Here is a 23,162-nt window from a genome sequence, read left to right as displayed (position 1 = left end):
CTCCTTAGCCCACATTGACCTTAATCTCCAGCACCAGATTTATATGCTGAAAGCTGTTGAGGACTACAAATAGTACAGGTAGCTCAGTGTACAGCTGCACAAAAGGTACAGGCTGTGCCCTGGGTGGGGGGAAATGGCTGAAACACCCAGCAATGAGCCCTTTGCCCAATAAAAGGCACAGACTTGCTATGCAAGTTGGATGGTACCCAGTCACCCAGAGACTCTGTAGAAACCAACGAACAGTGATCCCAGATCAAATATCACCATTAAACATCACCAAACTTTCTACTATCAAAATTATCACCACCAAACACAGAATGAAAGCCAGGCATTCCTTTGTTCAGGGTCCCTACCAGGAGACACCCAACTACATCTCTCATATTGCTGCACCATGATAAAAATTCTTAAAGGAAGCACAGTCTAGAACTCTATCGGAAACCTTCGGTCAAGGCAGTGAGAGAAACTTGCCTGACATGTGAGTCTCACAAAACTTGTCTCCATGTGAGTGTGTGGGGAGTCAGGTGGGGCACCCATCAGCTCACTGGAGCTGCTTGTAGTGAAGGGGCTTCAGCCCCACAGTAAAAGCCTGGGGTGGTGCAAGTGTGATTGCTAGAGTGGCTCCTGGGTGGTCAAACAGGCAGGTTTCCTTAACTGGCTGTGATACCACTGATCTCCGTCACAATATTTAACCCTTATTCTGTTTTTCTGCCAGTAAAATCCGACCGAGCAACAAATGTTTCAATGTTTCCATCTTGGATAGAAAGTTGCAAATGAGGTAAAATGGTAGACGAAGCCAAACACCAGATGACATTACCTTCAGTATTACCAAAGGACACAAAGACTCTGTTTGAATAACCTTTGTATTTTCAACATTCTGAACAGTTTTTGTATTCCTCATTTGGCCTAAGTGAAGCAGTCTTAATTGATCTTTAAGGACTTTCTGTCCTCCAGAAATAAATGTGCTCTTGTTATTATTATTCCTCCTCCCTCTGAAGAATTACCATGCTAAAATCTTCTCTCACAAGGATTCTGATAAGTGAGGTGCAAAGGCAAATGTACCTGCAATTCCTAGATCAAAGAGCTACCTTAATATGATGTGAAAGAAAACCCAAAATTTAACAGGGATCCAAGTCTGACTCAAGTCTCATTGCCCTGGAGATGGAAGTAGTTGAGTATTATACATGTTACATGCACATAAAATGTTTGATTGCCAAAGGTAATCATTATTCCCTTTCAGAAAAATAAGAGAAACAGTACCTCCAAATTTTTTATTAGCCTGTCATCAAGCAAATTTGAAAATTCATACATCTTGTTAGCAACATGCATCATGGCATACGTGTATTTGTAGTATGTTAATATTTAAAAGCTTCTGTAATTGTACATGAGCAGTTTTGCTATGTTTTATACCAGCAAAGCAAAACAGAGGGAAGAGGACGGGACTATAAAACTTGCCTAAGAGAAAAGCTACCATTTCCTTTTCAAGTAGCTAGAAGATGTCAGCTATCTGCTAAAAAGTTCAGTTTCAGCTCTTACTTAAAAATAACTCATTCCCCAGAGTAAAATAAATAAATAAACAAATAAATAAATAAATTCAGTTATTTATCCAAGGTAGTGAAAGTCAGGAGAAAAAGTTGTGAATAATTCAGTAATTTTCGTATTTACAAAATATTTATTTATAAAAAGCTTTGTGAAATTTGCAACATAATCTTTCATGTCTCATCCCTACTGTGACCACAGAATAGGAAAAACTGAAGAGCTAAAATTTCAAGGGTTTCTCTCTGCAATTAAACAAGCCCCAGAATCTAGGAGAGAAGATCTGCACTTTCAGAAAGCTGTAGTACAAAAAAACAGGTCTTTTCTGGTTTGCTTTTTATTTTCATGAGCAATCTAAGTGAGTTGGTTTATGCATCCAGGAGTTGTAAAACACAAGTTTAGATTCAAACTAGCTTATGCAGCCATCAAAATTTAGTCCTAAATATCAGAAAGGAAAATAATACAGATATATATGAACGACTACCATCTTTGCATGGCAACACCTATTTAGAAGTACTTCAAATTAAGTATAAGAATACAGAAAAGACACAGGAATAACAAAGGTACTGAAGCTTTACTTGTCATGCTTCATTAATAGCCAATGCTAGAGAAACATTTAAACTAATTTAATAACACAGTCATTATATACCACTAAAGTGAGACTGGAAAGTACCTTGGCTAAGTATCTTTAGGTCTAAGAGCTATATATATTGTGCTCTGCTGTCACTTCCATAACACTCATAAGGATGTCAGTGACGTTTGGATGCATGACTGGCAGGTCACCCACAGTGATTGCTGCCAGCTGAAAGCAAACCAGCACCAGCTTTGTTATATTTTGCAGTCGGGCCTTATATAGTTGTAAACAAGTATACAGTAAGAACAAAAAGGACATTTTTAACTTACAGGAACTATAGTGAATACCATTTATGTATTTCACCACAAATTCTGTTCAAAAGCCAACGTGTAAGTTTGAAAACTGAACACTATTCTTCCCTAGAAAAGACTGAACTCTATAAGTAAGCATATTTTAATAGCCTAGGGCTGTTTCAAACAGCAGCATACCAACTCAGAAAGGACTTGTTATGCAAATTGTCTGACAAAGTTCTGTGGAAGTAGTTTTACTTCACAATGTGATCAAAATTTATGAGCTACTTGCAATAAGAGAATACAGAACTAGTCTGATGTCTGCTTTTTCCTATACACGAAAAAATTTTGAGGTTTTCTATAATACTGCTACTGGAGAATCAGATATCCAATAAAATACAAGCTGAAGAGGAAAGCTGGCATGAAAAAGAAACTTACGTGGTATTCCATAAATGGAGCATACCAGTTGTAGGTTTATTTTAAACTGATAGCATCTTGGAATTTTGAAATACTAAAATACTTTTTAAATCTTATCATTGTAGAATATAAAGCAAGATTGTTGGCACATAAGTTTTATTATAATTCTTTGATCAGACTGATGATGTCATTTATAACTGAAACTAATTCTGAAATTGTTTTTACTATAAAAACATTCCGAGATTTAATGTGTAATACTTGCAACTTTAATACTACAGAAGTAAAATACAAAAACATTATCTATTTAAAGGCATACTAAAACATAGCTCACGGAGGAGGACACAAAATATACAAAACAAAGCACTAATTTTGGTTAGCTTTCAATAGTAAAATGGATAGCAATTATTCATGTACTGCAAAAATGTTTTAGCATACAATACTCTTCAACCAAATACTTTCAGCATATTAAATGTTGTTCAACAGCTCACTGTAATTACACTGCCATTGTCACTTGCACACAGAGGAACTGCCTGGTCAAATGAGAAAAAAATGCCCTCCAAAAGACATAACGCATTCATATAATCAGGGCATGTATTTTCAGTGACAATATGCAATATCTGCATCTTATTTAAGCATATTATACTACCGCTGAACTGAATGTTATGAAAATCTCATCCAACAGATTTCAAAGAGGATTTGCTTTTAATCATACTGCCAACGTTTATGAGAAATTTCTTGAGAAAATAAATTTCTTGTTTTAATCATTTAACCTTAGTTTTTCGTAAAATTTTCTATTTGATATAAAACCAGCCCTTACAAAAAAATAGAGGTTTTCATCCCCTTAAGACTTCACTACTTCCTGAATTTCTAATTAAAGGATGCGTTTCACAAGTAAAACTGTTATGGCAGCTCCCCTAAGACCAAGGATAACCGTAAATCTGAGGATGCTTTAGCACCTCTGTTTCCACTCTTAATCTCATTCCTCCTTCTGCCTCTCTGGTCAGGCCAGTCTAACCAGTGTATTAGAGATTAATCTTCTTCCAATGTAACTTGGCACATGCTATAGGGAATCTTTTGCTTCTCTTGTTTGTCTGGAACAGCACCCTGAAAATGAGGTTTGTTGGGGACAACACATATCTAATGAAGTACAGTAATTTCACGATTATAAGTTGCACCATTTTGACTAAAATTTTGGTCCGAACCCGAAGTGCTGCTTATAATCAGGTGCAGCTTATATATGGACAAAGAACGAAAAGTTGCTGTTTTAGGAGGACAGGTGTCTGCTGAGAAAGGCAGGAGCTTCTCTTTGAAATGGAGAATGTAAACCCCTCCCACCAAATTATTATAATTTTGAAATCAAGGGGCTCTCAGGCAAAACTATGGGAATTAGGAATAACAGTTCTTTACTAGGGAAATTAAAATAGAAATACAGTACTACAAAGAAACAAACTCCAAACCCTGACAAAGTCAGAGTACAACCTGACACCCTGTCAGGCAGGGTGTTGGTAGCAGTCCCATTAAATGGTGGCTGCATCCTCCTGCAGTGACAGATGTGGTTCAGTTTAAGCAGTGCTCCTGTAGAAGGTGCAGTTTCCCTCCAGAGGTCCAGTGGTGATGTGGAGAAATCGTGTTTTCCTCTGGAGTCCAGTGGAGAAAGGGGCTACCTTAGTGTCCCAAAACCTCTGTTTTTATCTTGGTAAGAAATGTTGGGCTCTTCCCCCTGGCTGGAGCAACTTCCAATGGGATGCAGTAATTTTATCAGTCACACAGTGGGACTCAATGGGCCATTAGCAGAAAATGACTCGCTGGAGGAAGGATGGGTTGTGAAAAGATAAAGAACAATGCCGCACTTGGTTTCAGTGGATGGCCCATTAGCAGAACATCTCCTGCAGAGATAAGGATCACTGCCCCCACCCTCAAGAGATGGTGATAGAATAGATACCTTTTATCACACTCTGTATTCTAACATGCGGCTTATAATCAGGTGCCGCTTATATATGGACAGAGAAAGAAAATTTGCCAACACCTGGAAGTGCAGCTTATAATCGTGAAATTACTGTAAATGTAGTTCTCAATAGGAATCATGAAGAAAACCTTGGCCAAACGAGTTCTTCTGCACATTATACAATAAATTAAAAAAAAAAAAGGGAAATCGACTCTCAGTACCAACTCACTCCCTCCTCCTTTTAGGCCACAGTAGTAGCTCTCATGTAGCAATATGCTACTTCTACACCCTATATTAAGAAAACTCCCCTTATTGAAAAACTTAGCAATTTATCCAGGGTGATACTGCTTGCTAACATCCAGGAGCATCAGTTAACAGAAAATCATTTTCGTAAGAGAGAGGAAATTCATTACAGACAAATATACATACATACAGTAGTTTCAAGAATACAAGCCGCATCATTTTGACTAAAATTTTGCTCCCAAACCGGAAATGCGGCTAATACTCAGGAGCAGCTAATATGTGAATAATTTTCTGACATTTCCACCCCCAGAATTGGAAACTGCGGTGCCGAGTCGAGCAATTTGCCAGTAAAAGCCGGCATTTTGCGATTGTTACAAATTGTTGCGCCGGGGGCGGAGCCTAGTTCCCTGCAGGCAGCACGGGGGGCGGGGAGAGAGGCGGGAGAGCTCTCTCCTTTCCCTCCTCTGCCGCAGCCCGGGGGGAGAGACGGGGGGGCCCTGTGCTGCCATCGCCGCGGCCTGGGGGGAAGGCAGGGGCTACGTGCTGCCATCCCCGCGGCCTGTGGGGTAAGCGGAGGGCTCCTGCCCCCACCCGCCGTGGCAGGAGCAGGCAGGCTCCGGCCCGGCCTGCCGCCACCGCCACAGGCACGGGGAAACTCCGTCCCCGCCCGCCGCCGCTGCCGTGGGAGCGGGGGGGAATCTGTACCTGCCTGCCACCGCAGGGCAGCGCCAGGCTGTGGTGACTGAGCCCAGTGGCAGCGACGGCCGGCCCCAAGCGGCAGCGCCGAGCTGGGCCACCCGGCCGCGTCGGCAGCCCCGAGCAGGCCGAGCCTGCACAGCCTTAGCTCAGCCAGTAAACCCCGCCCTGCCGCGGTTCTGTTACTACTTGGCAATTTTGTTGCACGCGGGTCCTCGCTGCGGATGACAGAGCGGCTTATACTCAGGTGCGGCTTATGTATGGACAAAGAACAAAATTTTTGCCAACACCCGGCGATGCGGCTTATATTCAGTGCGGCTTGTATTCGTGAAATTACTGTACATACATACATATATATCTCACACTAGTGAAAATAAGCATATATTAGAAAATATACCAAAATACAAACCAAAACTATGAGGCACTTTCCCTTCAATGTCTATTACTGCAGGAAGCAAACTGCCAAGCTGTAATCACTGATTGCATTCATAATGAAATCTATTACAAATTTCAGGTATAGCTGATTACCTCCTAAAGAAAACACAGAATTAAAAACCAAATTGGATGTTTCACTGCAAGAAAACACATCATATTTTGTGGCAAAACAAAGCAACTGAATTTTCTAACTAGGATACAGCATTTCCTCTGAACAAGTTCACAGAACCGCAGAAGCATCCTGCTTTATGCTACCAGCCTATGTCCATGCTTACTAAGTCAGGGAAATGTTTTATTTGTATTTATTGCCTTTTTTAAAATCAAGATGCTTCAAGAGAGCCGTAGTACTTAATATGAAACAAGGTAAGTGCAGATTATCTTCTTTGTTTATTATGCAAGTCAACTTTACCCATCATCCTGATACTGATTTTAATGATATTTTATGACAGATAATTTAGAGTCAGTTTGGTCTGTTGTTTCGTTTTTGGGGGTTTGAGGCAGGGGGGGCGAGGAGGGCTGGGTTGGGGGCAGGGGAGAAAGGAAGTGGGGTGGGGAAATAACTTTGAGTTTGATACTTATTACTGGCATGGTTAGAAACAATCACAAATACTCTGTATAAACCTTTTGGATCATCCACCTCAAATTACCTTGATTCACCTAGTTTTTCAACCAAAAAGGGACAAAACCAAGTTTATTCTCTACAAATGTATCTTCTGACCCACTACCTCACTGAGCACAGTTCAGGAGTAAGATTTTTAAGACCTGAAGACTTAAAACATTACCTAATCTGGAGGTTAACCACTACAGCTTAAAGACTCATTTTGTTACTATTAAACACTTTGGTATTTAACCTAAAAAATAGACTATTCATATCTATAAATACATAGAAAATAGTGAGATTGAGAAATTTAAAAAATGCAATGAAGAGCATAAATTTAGACCTTTTTAAGCTGAAAAACAGAGAAAAACAGTTTTCAACTGACCTCTTTGTCTGGTGTTAAAGTGCCTTCATCATTCTGATCTGTAAATGAAGTTGTCCTGCTCCTGTTGCCAGTTGATGGAGGGGATTTGGAAGGGACCTACAGAGAGATCATGTACATCAACAAGTCATACAAGTCATATTAATTCCAGAACTAATTATTCTGTATCATAATTTACTTCCAGAATTCCTAACTATATCATCACAGTAAAGCCTAGTCTAGATCTTTTTTAAAGAAAACAATTGTCTGTGACAATTTCTACCTTACCACAAAGTCCCCAGAGCAAAATGTGTGATGAATCAGCCACAAGAACAAGCAAAAAAATAGGTTATTTTGATTATTTCTATAGTCTTCTTAGATCCTATTTGAAAAACAAGCCTCCTAATATTTTAGGAACACATTACAGTTGCTTAAGGTTTAAAAGATTAGTGATTTGACAGGGATTCAAGCATTACAAGTGGAACAGAATCTGATCAAGAACTTAGAAAATTAACAACAAAAATGACAACAGAAAATTTATAAATGTTAAATTTATAACATTTATAAAATTTAATCTAAACAATGTAAAAGGCAAAAAGTTGCTGTATTTTCTGATATCAATATGTACTTGTTCCTATCAGAACTGAATATCTATTCACAGAAATTTTACAACGTCATTTAAACTGAGGTTCAAAAAAGTCACACCAAGTCAAACAACCTTGCCAGCCTCATAATGCAAACGTCAGATATAAATTTTCAGTATAAATATAATGAATAGTAAAGTATACACAAGCAGATCTATACCAAAAAAAGTAATTAGCAAGACTTATCATTAGGTATTTCAAGAGCCTGGAAGGATTGCGGACTCAAAATATTTCAGGCATGTGGTGGGGGGAAGAGGAAGGTCAAGCCTTGCTTTGATGAGGTGATGCCCTGCTGCACACACCCCATTCCTGTGGAGCTGCATCACAGTCCTGCATTGTATGAAGGCTGCCAATACCTGGAACACAGAGGAAATGTGCCACACTCCACCCCTGGAGCCCCAGTCCAGGCCCAGAGTGGTCAGATGATCAGAAGTTCCACCTGGCAAAAGGGCACAGGGGTACTTTACCCAGGATATAAGGCAAGAACACGCATGCTTTAAACCTATCTCCTCTTGAAATTTCTATCATCTGAACACTGCTGGAACCATGAATGGTAGCTGTATTTGTTCTTTTCAATATCAAAATTATTCCAAAATCAGTCATAGTATGCCAGGACTTTAAAGATGATTCGGAAATCAATTTCCTTCTGTTTGATGAGGGCCAGAAACATTCAATGACACTGTCACTTCTTAGAAGCAGAATGAACATATCTCTTCACCCTGCCCTCAATGGCCCTACAATTCTTACTGCTGCATTCAGACTTCTTGACAATTTACAGTCATTTCAGTGGCATTAAACTTTGCAGCACAAATATTCATCAATCTTATGCAAAAACAGAAAGAGCTGAAACAGGACAGTACAGTTAAATTGGAATGGATCAATTGTCTGACCATTTCAGGGCTGATCAAAGTTAAATCATGGCTTTAAGGGCACTGTCCAAATGCCTCAACACTGACAGGCATGGCTGGGGAAGGCACTGACCATCTCTCCAAGAAGCCTATTCCAGGTTTTGGCCACCGTCTGGATAAAGAAGTGTTTCCTTATGTACCTCCCATGACAGACATAGTTTGAGTTATTCCTGCATGTTCTGGCACTGTGTACCAGGGAGAAGAGGTCAGCACCTCCCTGTCTATTTCCCCTTCCCAGGAAGCTGTAGGGAGCAGTGAGCTCACCCCTCAGCCTCCTCCTCTCCAGACCAGACAAGCCCAGTGCCCTCAGCTGCTCCCCACAGCACAATCCTACCAACCCCTCCCCTGCTTTGGTGCCCTTCTCAGGACACGTTCAAGTACCTTCACATCCTTTTTTAATGGTGGGGCCCAGCACTGCACACAGTACTTGAGGTGAGGCCGCACCAGTGCTGAATTCAGCAGGATAATCACCTCCCTTGGCTGGTTGGTGGTGCTGTGTTTGATGCACCCCAGGATGAGGATTGCTCTCCTGACTGCCAGGGCACACACACTGCTGATCCCAGTGAGCTTCCTGCCAACCAGCACTCCCAAACCCCTTTCTGCAGGGCTGCTCTCCAGTTCAGACTTGTGCCTGGAATTACTACATCCTGGGTGTAGAATCCAGCATTTGGTTGGTTTTGTTTTGTTTTGTGTCATTGGTGACTGCTCAATACTCCAATCAATCCAGATCTCTCTGCAAGGCAAAGCCTCTTATTCCATGGGAGAGTCAGCAGCATTTCCCAGTTTGGTAGCATCACCAAACTATCTGAGCATTCAACTGCAGCCTCCAGCTCATTGATAAAGGGATGGAACAGAGCTGCCTCTAGAACAGAGCCCTGAGAAACACCACTGGTAACTGGTCACCAGCCAGATGTCCTGTTTGCTGCAACAGTTTGAGCCCTGCTCTTCAACCAATTCTTCCCTCAGTGCATTGCATACCTGCTCATCCCACTGTTGGAAAACTTGCCTGGAAGAATGCTGGGGAGAAGAGTACCAAAAGCGTTTATAAAACCCAGAGAAACTACATCCACCACCACCCTTCTACCAGGCAGTGTGAACTTTGTGCAAAGGTTTTTTAAACCCGATTCTCCCTTTGTGAACCCACGTTGACTATATCTGATGATTGCACTGTTCCTTAAATGTCTTTCAACAGCATTTCAACAGTATGATCTCCTTAATAATTTTTCCAGGTCCTGAGATTAACTCTTTGGTTTCCCGCATACTCCCTCATGCCCTTCCTGTAACCTGGAATAACACTGGCTAACTCCCAGTGAGCAGGGATCTCCCCAGATTCCCAGGTGAGAGGAGTTCTACTGTAACATCTGCTAGTTCCTTTAGCTCCTTTACCCCGGGTTGAATCCCATAGGCCCCATGAATTTATGAACATTCATTCACCTGACATAACTTGCCTCTTAAAATTTTAGTGTTCACAAATGGAAAGTCAATGTTCCTGAAGTCATGGTCCTCTGACTCAGGACCAGGCAGCCCAAGGTCTGCGAGTACTATTAAAGACTGAGGCAAAGAAAGTACTGATTGTCTCAATTTTTCTTTCATCCCTATTTGTCAGGTGACAATTTTGGACAAGTATACCTGTAATTGCAATAGCGCTTTTTTTCTCCCTGCCCGCAGTCAGAAAGAGATGTGTTCCTCAGACCGTGAGGGGCAGGTATTCTTAATCTGACAGATTACATCAGTCAGCTAACCATTCATATGAAAGCAGAAGGCCTACAAACACCTCCTCAGAAAAAAAGTGTTGCACTTGAGAAATTTAATCGGAAATAATGCATTCTAAGGATCTGAATGACTAAAAGTAAAGGAAAAAAGCATATCCCACACTTTTTGCAAGACCACAGTATATTTTATAAGCCTCAAAACCTCACTTCTTCCTCCTTTACAGAATCTGTTTTCAAATGAGATACAAGAAGTGGGAAGACAAACCAATTTTACTTCTAAGATCAAATTTAACTATTTCCCCCAGTGTTACTTGAGAGCAACTGAAGAGTAAGAAACATTGCAAGACAACTATTTTACATGAAAATTAAAACACGTAAATTTTTGCTCCTGCCTTTCCATTTATGTCAACCCTTGAGTTACATGATCTGCTGTGTCCACAGTACAGCAGACTAGGTCTATAGAGTAGACATAATTTATCATAAGCTCTCGTTATCAGGCTTCAGGGTATTTGTCAATGTTAATTCTTCAAGACCAGATAAAGACTCAAGTATATTATACTGTTGGGTGTGCATATATGCACATAAGCCTGTATCTATTCAGTAGGACGATTTTCAGCAAGTACCAACTCTTGAACACATACACAGAGTATCCTTGAACTAAGTGGATTACAATACCGTGTGAAAGGTATCATAATTTAGCTGCTGCATATTGAAAACAGTAAACTCTGTAGCTCAATCTCTTCCACACTGCACTGAAAGTTCACCACATATAGCAATTAAGACAGCACTTTAAACTGCAACTAACAAAACTATACTTCACTAACTAGAAAATGCACAAAATTAATACTATAGAAAGCCTTAAAGTAAGGCCTCGATAAGCTACATAAGCTATATAAAACTTCACAATAGATCCATTTCCAAAAATCTTAGCTCTATTTCACAAATGAGTGATTCAAAGAATAGAACGTAACTGTCAGCAGTTTTGGAACCATGGTCTAATACTGAGACTATGCAGTGCCAAATCTCCCAGTGGTTCAAATTACACTCAGATCAAGCCCAGGCAACTAATCACCTATTTGTCAAATTACTTGTCTGCAGCTTAACATTCAAAGGATTCAGAGTTTATATCAGTTTTTATACTTTTAGATTCCAAGATACACAAGCTACTTAACCTAGCAAGATACTACCAGTTTATTCCGCTTCGACGCATGCATGAAATCATCACAACATTTTTTTGGCATTTTCACTTAGACAGATACTCTGCACATATATCCCATCTACTGCGTATTATTAGCACGTAAAAACAGCCTTTTCTAGAATACATTTATAATAACTTAGCGAAAGTACATGCAAGAAGAAAATGGTCAATTAAATTATGACTAGAACAAATAAATAAGCGCCTTGTTCTCAGATTTATGCTACATTCTCAATTAACTTACAGTTTAAAAAATGCCAGAATAAGGCTAAGGTAAGCAAACCAGTCCTCTAAAAGATGCTAACAGAAGGGACGTTTAGAACTGAAAGAATAAACATTAGGATGAGAGACAAGGCTAACTAGAGAACTCAATGCTGGATTATTTAGTGCGCGTATCATTACTTTAAATGCTAAGAAACACATTGGTGTTTCGTTCTGTTGGATGTTCAGGCAAGAGTTCGTTGTTACATTCCGCCAAAAGACAGCTTTTGTAAAGTGGCCAAAATGAAGCAGGGTCTCTGGCAGGAGGCGGATCGGTAACAACAAACTTAGATGACAAAGTTCTAGCGAAGCCGCCCCTCGCTGACAGCGACCCGGGGAGCCTCCGGTCGGCCCGGCCTGCGCGACGCGACCCTCCCGCGGCGGGGCCGGTCCGGCCTGCGGGACACCAAGGCCTCCCCGGGCGAGGCGCGGCCCAGCCCCGCCGGCTGCGAGGCCGTCACAAGCGCCCACAACGGAGCGGCGGACACGTCTCCCAGCGGCCCCTCCCCTCCGTACCTGCGCTGGGAGGGAGCCCGCACGTCCCCCTGCTCCGCGCGGCAGCACCTGCTCCTCGCTGATCTTCTGCTTCAGCTTCTTGAACATGGTGGCGGGAGGGAGAAGGGGATGAGGGCACGGTTTCCGGGCCGGCCAGTCAGGCGGCGAGGGGCGCCCAGGGGGCGGTGGAACCGATCTCCCCTCGCCCCGGCCCGCGGAGCCGCCGCCGCTCCGCCCTCGGGCCGCCCTCCGCGGGGCACAGGCAGCCGCGGCCGCTGCGCCTGCGCAGCCAACGTGGAGCCGGGCGCTCCGGCGGGCACGGTGCGCGGCGAGGCACAAACTTCCAAACGCAATGCCCTGCGCTCCTCCTGCCACATGGCGGGCGGAGGTGCGGCCCTGGGCCCAGCACTGGCGCGGGGCGGAGCGGCGCTGCCTGGCCTCGCTTGCTCCGTCTCTCCCGGTGGGCGAGGGAGGCGGTGCCGTCCTGGGAACGGAGCGGGCGGCGGAGTGACCGCTTCTGTCTGGAGGGAGGAAGAACAGGGTGGTAAAACTGCCGCCTCATTGCCCCTTTCCGCCGCCGTAGCCGTGTGATTCCGTACCTCAAAGCTCGCCACGGAGACGCCGGATCTGCCAGAATGCTGCCCCTGAGGGTCTGTAAGCCCTCCCGTGAGAGTCCTCACTCGGGCAGAGGCGGTGTCGAGGACGAGCCTTCACGAGCCGAAGAATCGGGCAGCAAGGTAACAAAAAGGTGCTGTGTTCTTCGGCTGGTGAAAGCTTCCGACTAAAAAATGCCCAGAACTTGCTTTTTGAAGGTGCCTGGAAACCGGTCTGCTCATAAGAAAGTCGCGATGTTTTCGTTTAGTCCGCCCTGAAACCTTCTGTTTGTAAAGCCGAGATACGCTGGAACAACTAAAGCACCATTGAGGGTGGAAAGGCAGTGTTTGCTACTGCAGTTGTTGCTACTGTCTCCACGAAACTAGGGCGGAAAAGTTCTTGGCTGCTTAAGGTTAAAACCTCTGGCTTTAGATCCCTTGTTGGATGACGTTTGTGTGATCAGTGCTGCGATTGATGTCGCAGATGTAGAGGGCTGTCAGCAGCAGCCAGCATTCATTCTCCAACAGTGGGAGTATTTTGAAACTTACTGTGTTGACAGTGACATTGTATGAAGGCTAAAAAATACATGTTGCTGTTTGCAAGAAACGATGAATCATGTGGTCGTCTGTAAAGCTTCCTGCTAAGGAGGCTGTGTGCAGTAATCACAAATGCCCAGAAATGTTTTCACTAAAATACCCTCCTGAAATCTCTAAGTAATTTGGGGGGGGGGGGGGGGGGGGGGGGGGGGGAAAGTGGATAGGAATGATTGTTTCCATTTGTTGTTACACTGACTAAAAAAATAATCAATATACATCTGCAGCAAAAATTAACTGCTGGTTTTCCTAGGTTTTTTGGCTACATGTTTAAACAAAAATATTTTTTAGCAATCTGTTTAGTTGTAGATAAACTGTGACTGGTAGTGACCCATTTGTTTGGGTGTTCCCTTTAAAAACCTTCAATAACCTAATACGTCCATGACCCTCTCATACCTGTGTTCTCTATTACAAATGCTAGCTCATATTCCCTTTTTTTCTGTTCAGATTACTCTTCTGATTTAAACCTAAATCAGCAGATGTAGTATGTGAATTTGATGGACAGATGCATAACTGAAAGGATACTAGCTCCTGTAGCTAGCAAATAGAAAAGCACAGCTTTTTGAATTCATTCATAAAATGTATACAGCACAAAAGAAAGCTCTCCATTATTTCCTTGGAAAATTTAAAGCTTGAAATGGTATGTTCTGTGTGTTTCTCAGATGTTTTTGCAGGAATAAAGACTATGTGGAAGGGAAAAAAAATTTGAGACTAGAAACTGATAAAATAAAGTCATTTTTTTCCTACACTAAATTCTTAGTTGCTACAGAAGATGGTAAGGGGATTTATTAGTTGAAACTCTGATAATAATTGCAATAATAGTATTTGGGTAATCATATGATAATTGAATATTTTCTAAGGGACTCTTTTTACTACAGCAAGGTCTTCTGTTGTGTAAATTTCAAGGTATTTAATCACCTCCTGTTCTTCACAGGAGGTGTCTAACCTGGATTTTAGAAAGAGATGAAATAATATTTGTATGTATCATTTAATCACATATAGATTGGTTGCATTTAAAAAAATCAATGTCAGTTTTAGTGCTTTTGAATTGGTATCTTTTGTGATACATGGCTCGGTGTCTAGTATTGCTCCCATAATACAAAGTGACATCCCACATTAAGCAGCAGTATCCAAATTCTGAAGATAATTATGATAACTTTCAAAACTATCATAAGCCTTCAAATGGGATTTAAATGTTTTGGCATCTGAGCAAGTTTTATTGAAACATATTGCAACATAAAGAGCATTTACTCTAAACCCTACAGAAGTCCTGGTGAAAATGTCTCAAACTACATTCTTACACACAGAATGTCAAAATCCCATACTTAACTAGAAGATACCTTATTTCTAGAGGGTTGATCTGATCCTAACAGATTTACTTGTAAAGTTAAAAGAAGTAGTTGGAAGTGAAGATATGCCCCTCCTTTTTTATATTCCTTTAGTACACCGGTTAAGATAGATTTAAAAAGAGAAATATGACATCATGGTGCTGTCTGCAAAAGATAAATGTATACTTGCAAAAGGCACTGATTATGGTAGATAATTAAGAATAAAGGTATGTTCCAAATTCAATCTAGAGCAGTCATTAAGGTATTTCTTTGGGAAGGGGTATAGAGCATTAATTTAAAAGACTGTTCTCATGCCAGTCTACATTTCTCTTATTGTCAGCAACATCAGCCCACATATGCCTGCCGTCTCATTCCTTGCCTCTTGTTAGCTTCAGTGCTTGTCAGACCATCTCCTTAGTCATTTCTGCGTGTTCAGTCTGCAGAAAATTAACCCGGCAAAAGAGCAAGTAATTTCTCCTGGCTTACTGTGCCGAGTTTCCCTGAGAACTAAAACTGCTGCAAGGTAGATAGAGGCAGTCAGGAGCTGGACACTTTTATGTTCCAAGTTATCTCAGATTGCTCACAAACATACAGTCTTCGTTAAGCAATTTGCTTAACCATAAACTCAAGTAATCCCACTGAACGCTTCTTCAAGTTCAGCTAACAAGCAATTATGTTACAGAAAGTATTGATATTATGTCAATTATCTTAGTTCCTGTTGATGGCTGAAGTCTTTAGCCTTCAGCCTACTGATGCATATAGTCTTTAGCCAGTCTAATCTAATTTTTAAAATGCTGTCTAAGACTGTAGCTTTCTGGAAGTCACAAAAAAGTCGTGTATATAAATTATGGATACAGCTTTCAATACACTTTCCCACACACTCCAATCCAAATACTTTGGGAAAGACATATGAATTTGCTAACAGCTTGTTCTTTTAAAACAGTTATCCAACACAAATATTAAAAGATACAGAAATGTGTAACATAACATATGTAACATTTCTGATAAGTTTTTAATCTTGGTTCTTTTTTTTTTTTTTTGGAAAGGAGGTTTTCCGTGTTTGAATTTTTCTTTATCATCATGCTGTTTAAACATTGTTGAATATTCCTATTATTCCCCCTGGAAAATATTTGACATTGAGGGAGTTACTTTAAAAATAAATTAACAAGAGCTGGTAATAGATTTTAAAAAGCTAAGAAGAAATGAGCACTGATCATGGAACAGGAGTTACTCTCCAGCTTATGTACAAACCACTGTTCTTTACACAGTTTACAGAATCTTGCATTTCATAATATTTTCAGTTTCTACTCCTACTCATAAAATTCAAAATACTATTGTTGATGTTAAAGTAGTCAGGGAGTGTATCATGCACAGTTGCACAGGTAATCAATTCCAGTTCTGAAGTATCTTGATCTTTACTTCTACACAAATGTTAGAAAACACAGCACATTACCTGACAGTGAAAATTGTGGCAACTCATTATACCTGCAACCTATAGAATGAGAAGTAGTTGTGCAAAGTGAATTCTTTATAGTGCTGTGATAAAAGGGATAATGACAGCATTTTTTTCTAGCCTGATCCGATTGTTAATTTTACTTTTATATTTAGATGTTGTGACTTACTACCACCACCAGATGACACTGTTCTGGGAGATTATGCCTCTGCAGAGTCGTTGTCAGTATTACAATTGCAAAACTATACTAACAATGAGATGGGAGTTTAACACCATTCAGGTCAGAGAACAAACAAAATCCAAAGTTTCTTTGTCGCTGTATAATCCTTCTCTGTACAAAGTATAGGTTGCTCTAAGTAAATTACTGGATATATGTCTTGGGTTTCAATACAGGATGTGATAAAAGGTATCTATTCTATGACCATCTGTTGAGGGTGGGGGCGAGTAATTTTCTGCTAATGGCTCATTGAGTCTCACTGTGTGACTGATAAAATTACTTCACCCCATTGGAAGTTGCTCCAGCCAGGGGGAAGAGCCCAATATTTCTTACCAAGTGTCCTGGTTTAAAGGGACAGTATTGCCAGGAAATGGAAATTTGGGAACTCTCAGGCAAAAAGGTATGGGTTTGGAATAACAGTTCTTTACTGATATGTTTACTAGACAAACAAAAACAGCATCAGCTATATGAAAGAGAACAAAAAAAAACAGTGACAGAACAGAACGAAACAGTCCCCTTTTTCCAGTCGCAGATGCCCCTCCTCGTCCGCACAGTCCCGATGGAGCAGGGCAGGGCAGCCTCTCAGTCGCGGCTGCTGCAGGAGCAGGGGAGCGAGGCGGCAGCACCATCCCAGGTGGGAGAAGAGTGAGGAAAACACTCTGCTCACCGTGGGCGTCCAGGTTCTCAGAAGCAGGAAGCTTTGGCAGTCCGAGTCCAAAGGAGCCTGATCCCACGACGGGAGAAAGCAACTTCTCGAGTTCGGCCGGTGAGCTGCGAGTATCTCCTCACCCGCCACCCGCCGAAGGACAAAAGCAGCACTCCACTTTCGGCCATCAAGAAAATCAGGGCCCGCCCAGGCATCCTTTTGTCTTCAGCACTTGAAGTCTAAAAGGGGAGCCATCCCGGCTAGCTTAACATAATAATGGGAAAAATTTCTAAAACCTCCCCCAGCCCACAACACCAAGATAAAACCAGAGTTTTTGGGACACTAAGGGAGCCGTTTCTCCACTGGACTTCCAGAGGAAAACTGGATTTCTCCACATCACCACTGTACCTCTGGAGGGAAACTGCACCTTCTACAGGAGCACTGCTTCAACTGAATCACATCTGTCACTGCAAGAGGACTGTAGCCACCATTTAATTGGGCTACTACCAACACCCTACCTGACGGGGTGTCGGGTTGTACTCTGACTCTGTCAGTGTTTGGAGTTTGTTTCTTTGTAGTACTGTATTTCTATTTTAATTTCCCTAGAAAAGAACTGTTATTCCTAATTCCCATATCTTTGCCTGAGAGCCCCTTAATTTCAAAATTATAATAATTTGGAGGGAGGGGGTTTACATTCTCCGTTTCAAAGAGAAGCTCCTGCCTTTCTTAGCAGACATCTGTCTTCTAAATCAGAACACTATAAAATACAAAAGTTCTGTACCAGATGGCTGAGTTCATAGCAAGTGGTCTGGGCTGTTTATTTGTGCATTCATATATTCACCTGGAGTGCCCAGATATTGGCCAGAACTCAGTACAAGTAAAATAGAGGAAAAAAGTTCATTAAGGAATTGAATAAAGATGGTGAGTGACATGAGGGAGAAGTCAGATTTGTGAGTGTGTTCAAAATGCACAAGGGTACAAAAAGAGCAAGAACATTATCTGAGAATGTTGAAAAGTACCATAAAAGTTGAAATTGTTTGCACTGAGAAGACAAAAGGAATTGAGTCACTTCAAAGAGAAGAAATCATGTTAGGCATTGCTGTTCTGCAGCTTGGGAGGGAACAGAACCTCTCTGTTTTAATGGGAAAGTTGAGATCACATTTCATGCCACACACTTGTTTTCTCAAAAGTACAAAGTGCAAGCTTAGCCACTGAAGACAAACTACTAAAGACCACTGTAGTAAACTGACTCACTTGAAACGTCCTTTTTGTGTGAATGGGAATATAAGAGATTGAGAGATTTAAAATTGAGTGGCATGCTTTGATCTTGCAAGAGTCTGACTTTCCTAAAACAAAAATCTCAATTTTTATCACTACCTTTTTAAGCGGAATTTCCTTTCTGCTTTCTCTAAAGTGTCAGAATCTTTCTCTTAAATTCTATTTCACTTTAATTGTACCTTAAAAACTCTGAATATCACGAAAAGGGACCAAATAATGCTATAAACCAGTAACCATTTTTAGCAACAGTAATGCTAATAATGAGTTTGATTTTAAATTACAGTAAATTCACGAATACAAGCCGCACTGACTATAAGCCGCATCTCTGGGTGTTGGCAAATATTTCGGTTTTTGTCCATAGATAAGCCGCACCCGAATATAAGCCGCTTTGTCGTTCGCAGCGAGGACCCGCGTGCAATTAGTAACAGAACCGCGGGAGGGCGGGGTTTACTGGCTGAGCTAAGGCTGTGCAGGCTCAGCCCGCTAGGGGCCGCTGACGGGGCCAGGTGGTCCAGCACGGTGCTGCAGCTCGGGGCCGGCCGCCGCTGCCACTGGGCTCGGTCACCCCGGGTCGGCGCTGCCCCGCGGTGGCAGGCAGGGACGGAGCTTCCCCTGCTCCTACGGCAGCGGCGGCGGGCGGGGACGGAGCTTTCCCGCGCCCGTGGCGCCGGCGGTGGGCAGGGACGGAGTTTCCCCGCTCCTGCCGCGGCGGCGGCGGGTGGGGACAAAGCACCCCGTCGGCTCCCCGAGCCGCGGCAATGGCTGCGCGGGGCTCCCGTCGGCTCCCCGGGCCACAGCAATGGCGGCGCGCGCTTCCCCCGCCTCCCCGGGCCGCAGCAATGGCGGCGCGCGCTTCCCCCCCCTCCCCGGGCCGCAGCAATGGCGGCGCGGGCTTCCCCCCCCCCTCCCTGGGCCGCAGCAATGGCAGCGCGGGGCTCCCGTCGGCTCCCCGAGCCGCAGCAATGGCGGCGCGGGCTTCCCCCACCCTCCCCGGGCCGCGGTAGGGGCGGCCCGGGTCCCCCCTCTCCTCCCCGGGCTGCGGCAATGGCGGCGCCGGGCCCCCCCCCCGTCTCTCCCCTGGGCTGTGGCAGAGGAGGAAAGAGAGCTCTCCCGCCTCTCTCCCCGCCCCCCGTGCTGCCTACAGGGAGCCAGGCTCCACCCGCAGTGCAACAAAGTAGCGATTTGTAACAATCGCAAAATGCCGACTTTGCAGCTGCTCGGCTCAGCACTCTGGCAGGCACTTCTGAGGTTGTATTAGCCGCTCCTGATTATTAGCCGCATTTCCGGTTTAGGAGCAAAATCTTAGTCAAATTGGTGCGGCTTGTATTCGTGAAATTACTGTAGTTAGCAGCAGATGCTCACTTGAGTACTTTCATCCTTATTTCTATAATCACAATATAAACAAAAAAACCCCCAAAACATTCCCCCCCTTCCAACCCTCACCACCCCCCAACAAATAACTATGGGCAGGGGTCAAAAAAGAGAAATAACTTGCTCCTGAAGACAGAACTGCTGCCCAGCAGAAGAATGGGCTGGTTTTGAAAGAGACCTAGGCTCTATTCCTACATCTTCCTGTCCACCCACAGTGGGAAAGCTATTTTGCATCTTAGTGCTTCCATTGGTATTTTTATGAAGAACAGTGATCCTATCCAATTGCGTGCAAACACATGGTTAGTTTTTTCTTATCTTGCCCAGCTGCTGATAGAAAGGTCTGTCTTGGCTTGAAAGACCAAGGTGTGTCTGCTAAGGAAGGCATGAGCCTCCCTTGGAATGGAAAATATGACCCCCTTCCTTCCAAATTATTATAATTTTGAAATTAAGGAGCTTTCAGGCAAACATGAGAAGAAGGAGTAACAGTTCTTTACTAGCATATATATGTATAACAAGGCAAGCAAACAACAACCACAGCATTAACTGCAAGCAGAACCCCAAGTGCAGTGCAAGCCTTCTCTGGGCTTCCGGGCACTTTCCCCTCGTGTGCAGTTCTGGTCACAGCCGCCAGGGGCGATGGTGGCTTTCGGCCGGGCAGGGTGGGTGCGATGATTCCCCTGGGCTTGCAGGGGGCGCTGTGGTGCGGGCCCAGCCCCCTCTCTCCACATGGTAATGGTGGCACAACCAGCGGGAAGGGATGGAAAGAGGCTTCCTTTACAAACTCACCCAACCGATCCCAGTACCCCCTCTGGATAACCAAAGGAGCTGTAGCAGGGACGTTGGAGTTGCAAGCTAGGAAAGCAACAATGAGCAAAGTCCTGGAGTAGTAGATGACATGTATCAGAAGCTCAGCAGCTGGAGCTGTAGGGTGTCCCTGCAGGGCAGGGCATGCAAGTTTCAGTGTAGCACAGAAGCTTCGGAAGTGTGACAAAAATTGGTGGAGGCCAGGCAGTGGCTGCCTGGCTCCTGAACAAGGCCAGAAGAGAGAGGCTCTCTTGAAGGCAAATGGGGCCCGGGGATCCTGAGGGTTCCCCTGAGGCACCCTAGTGGATGGTGAAAGTCCTTTTTCAGTGAGGTAGATGTTAACAAGGTCCCAGTTCAGTGGCTGCTCTCACGAGAAGAGCTCCACTCATGGTAGAAGGCAGCAGAAGACAGAGTTCCACAGTGGTGGTGAATTCTACCTGCAGTGACTGCAGCCTCGTTCCCCTTCAAATGCTGAGAGAGCAAGGCGGAGACAGCAGCTGCCACTTTTTACTCAGCCCAGTTCTTGCTGTATCTCTACCCTTCCAAGAGAAACCCTCAGATAAGAAGAGTGAAACCAAGTGGCCTCTTCCCCTATGCTTGGCAACTTCTTTTGTCTCTCTAAAATACTTGGTCATTATTGTCTCCTACCAACACATATGGGAGAAAATTCCCTGAGAGAAAGAAACAAAAGGAAGAATTCTAAACTCCAACAAGGTCAAAGGAATGACTGCTTATTTAGCTGCTTTTTAGTTGTTGTAAGATATACAGTAATTTCACGATTAGAAGCCGCACCTGATTATAAGCCGCATCTCCGGGGGTCGGCAACTTTTAGCTCTTTGTCCATACATAAGCCGCACCTGATTATAAGCCGCTCTGTCATTCGCAGGGAGGACCTGCGTGCAACAAAGTTGCCAAATAGTAACAGAATCGCGGGATGACGAGGCTTACTGGCTCCGCTCGGGGCCGTGCGGGCTCGGTCCGCTTGGGGCTGCCGACGGGGCCAGGTGGCCCAGCTCAGCACTGACGCTCGGTGGGGCCGCTCAGGGCTGGCCGCTGCTGCTGCCGGGCTCACTTGCCCCGGCCCGGCACTGCCCCGTGGCGGCAGGCGGGGACAGAGCCCCCGCCTGCTCTCACGGCGTCAGTGGGAGGCGGGGACAGAGCCCCCCCGCCCAGTCTCGCGGCACAGGTGGGAGGCGGGCATGGAGCCCCCCTCCCTTCCCGCACTGCTGGTACGGAGCCTGCCTCCACCCGTCGTGCAACAGAGTAACCAATTTGTAACAATCGTGCAATCCTGGGTTTTACTGGCAGGTGCTCGGCTCGGCACCCTGGCTGGCACTTCCGGGGTTGGAAATTTCAGGAGTTTTTTCACATATCAGCCGCTCCTGAGTGTAAGCCGCATTTCTGGGCAGGGATCAAAATTTTAGTCAAAATGGTGCGGCTTATAATCGTGAAATTACTGTACATTCATAAGATACAACTAGGGCTCTGTCCTGGTTTGGAGGACAGGCACTGCCAAGAAGAAGGCAGGAGCTCCTCCTGAAATGGAGAGTGAAGATCCCCTCCCTACAATTTATTATAATTTGGAAATTAAGGGGCTCTCAGGCAAAGATATGGGAGTTAAGAATAACAGCTCTCTACTAATATATCTACAAGACAAACAAGAACAACATCAGCTATGAAAATCAGCGACAAAGCAGAGCAAATAACTCAGTCCCAGTCCCTTTTCCAACCATAGACACTCTTCTCCTCTGCACGGTCCCGGTGGAGACCAGGGCAGCATCCGGGCAGCTGCGGCGACAGCAGCAGGTGGGAGCAGAGAGGCGGAGGCGGCAGCGGCAGCGGCAGTGCCGGGCCCCTGGTGGGAGAAGGGTGGCCAGAAGGCTCCCTGCTCACCGTTTGGGTCCCAGTGCTCAGCGGTGTTCTCAGAGGTGGGATGCTGGAGTGGAGCAGGGTGCAGGGCAAATCCAACCACTGAGATCCTCGCTCCTCCACGTTCAGACGGCGAGTGTCAGAAGAAAAGAAAACGAGCAGTCTTTCCGACAAGCACGGTCGGGCGAGTGTCCCTCAGAGGACAATTAGCTCTCTCTCCACCTTCCCCCACCCTGCCCCCTTTGTCCTGAGCGATCAGAAGCTGGGGGAGCTGCCTGGCAGACTTCCTGAGCATGATAATGGGGAAAAATTCTCCACAGAGGAGGAAGAGTAAGGGAACAACTCCCCCCCCAACAGACTGCTGGGATTTTTCCTATTCTATGAGACTATTTTCCCCTAAACACTACCATTAAGAAACAGCAAATGATTTTGCTTAATAATTTTTAGTGAGCAGGGGTAAGAACTCATGCAAAGATCTTGAGACACTGTGTTGGGAAGAGCTAAAAAAATCCCTAGTATGTATGATTCCTTTAGCTAAAATACAGAATATCTGAAACCACATAATGGGAGATGCTACACCCAGAAGAACATGCTTGAGAAAAGTCACTGAGTCATAGCATAACAGATTCTCAAATAAATGTACTGAATAAAATTTGCCACCATCAAAATTAGCAGCTATTTTTAGGAGAATCAGGAAGTATT

The 23,162-nt window shown here is 44.0% G+C and overlaps 1 protein-coding gene across 1 annotated transcript in view; it reads right to left on the bottom strand.

Annotated features, from left to right (window-relative positions):
• The window catches only part of LOC116992913 (golgin subfamily A member 4-like), a 77,472-nt gene extending 64,942 nt beyond the window's left edge, over positions 1 to 12,530 (bottom strand). The window contains 2 exon segments of the mRNA XM_033053036.2: positions 7,117 to 7,212; positions 12,329 to 12,530. Coding sequence (XP_032908927.1) covers positions 7,117 to 7,212; positions 12,329 to 12,415 — 183 coding nt within the window. The 5' untranslated portion in view covers positions 12,416 to 12,530.
• Between the last annotated feature and the right edge of the window lie 10,632 nt (positions 12,531 to 23,162).

The sequence above is a fragment of the Catharus ustulatus genome, chromosome 1 (genome assembly GCF_009819885.2).
Source record: "Catharus ustulatus isolate bCatUst1 chromosome 1, bCatUst1.pri.v2, whole genome shotgun sequence".
Lineage (NCBI taxonomy): Eukaryota > Metazoa > Chordata > Aves > Passeriformes > Turdidae > Catharus > Catharus ustulatus.
This window is presented reverse-complemented; position numbering and strand designations above follow the sequence as displayed.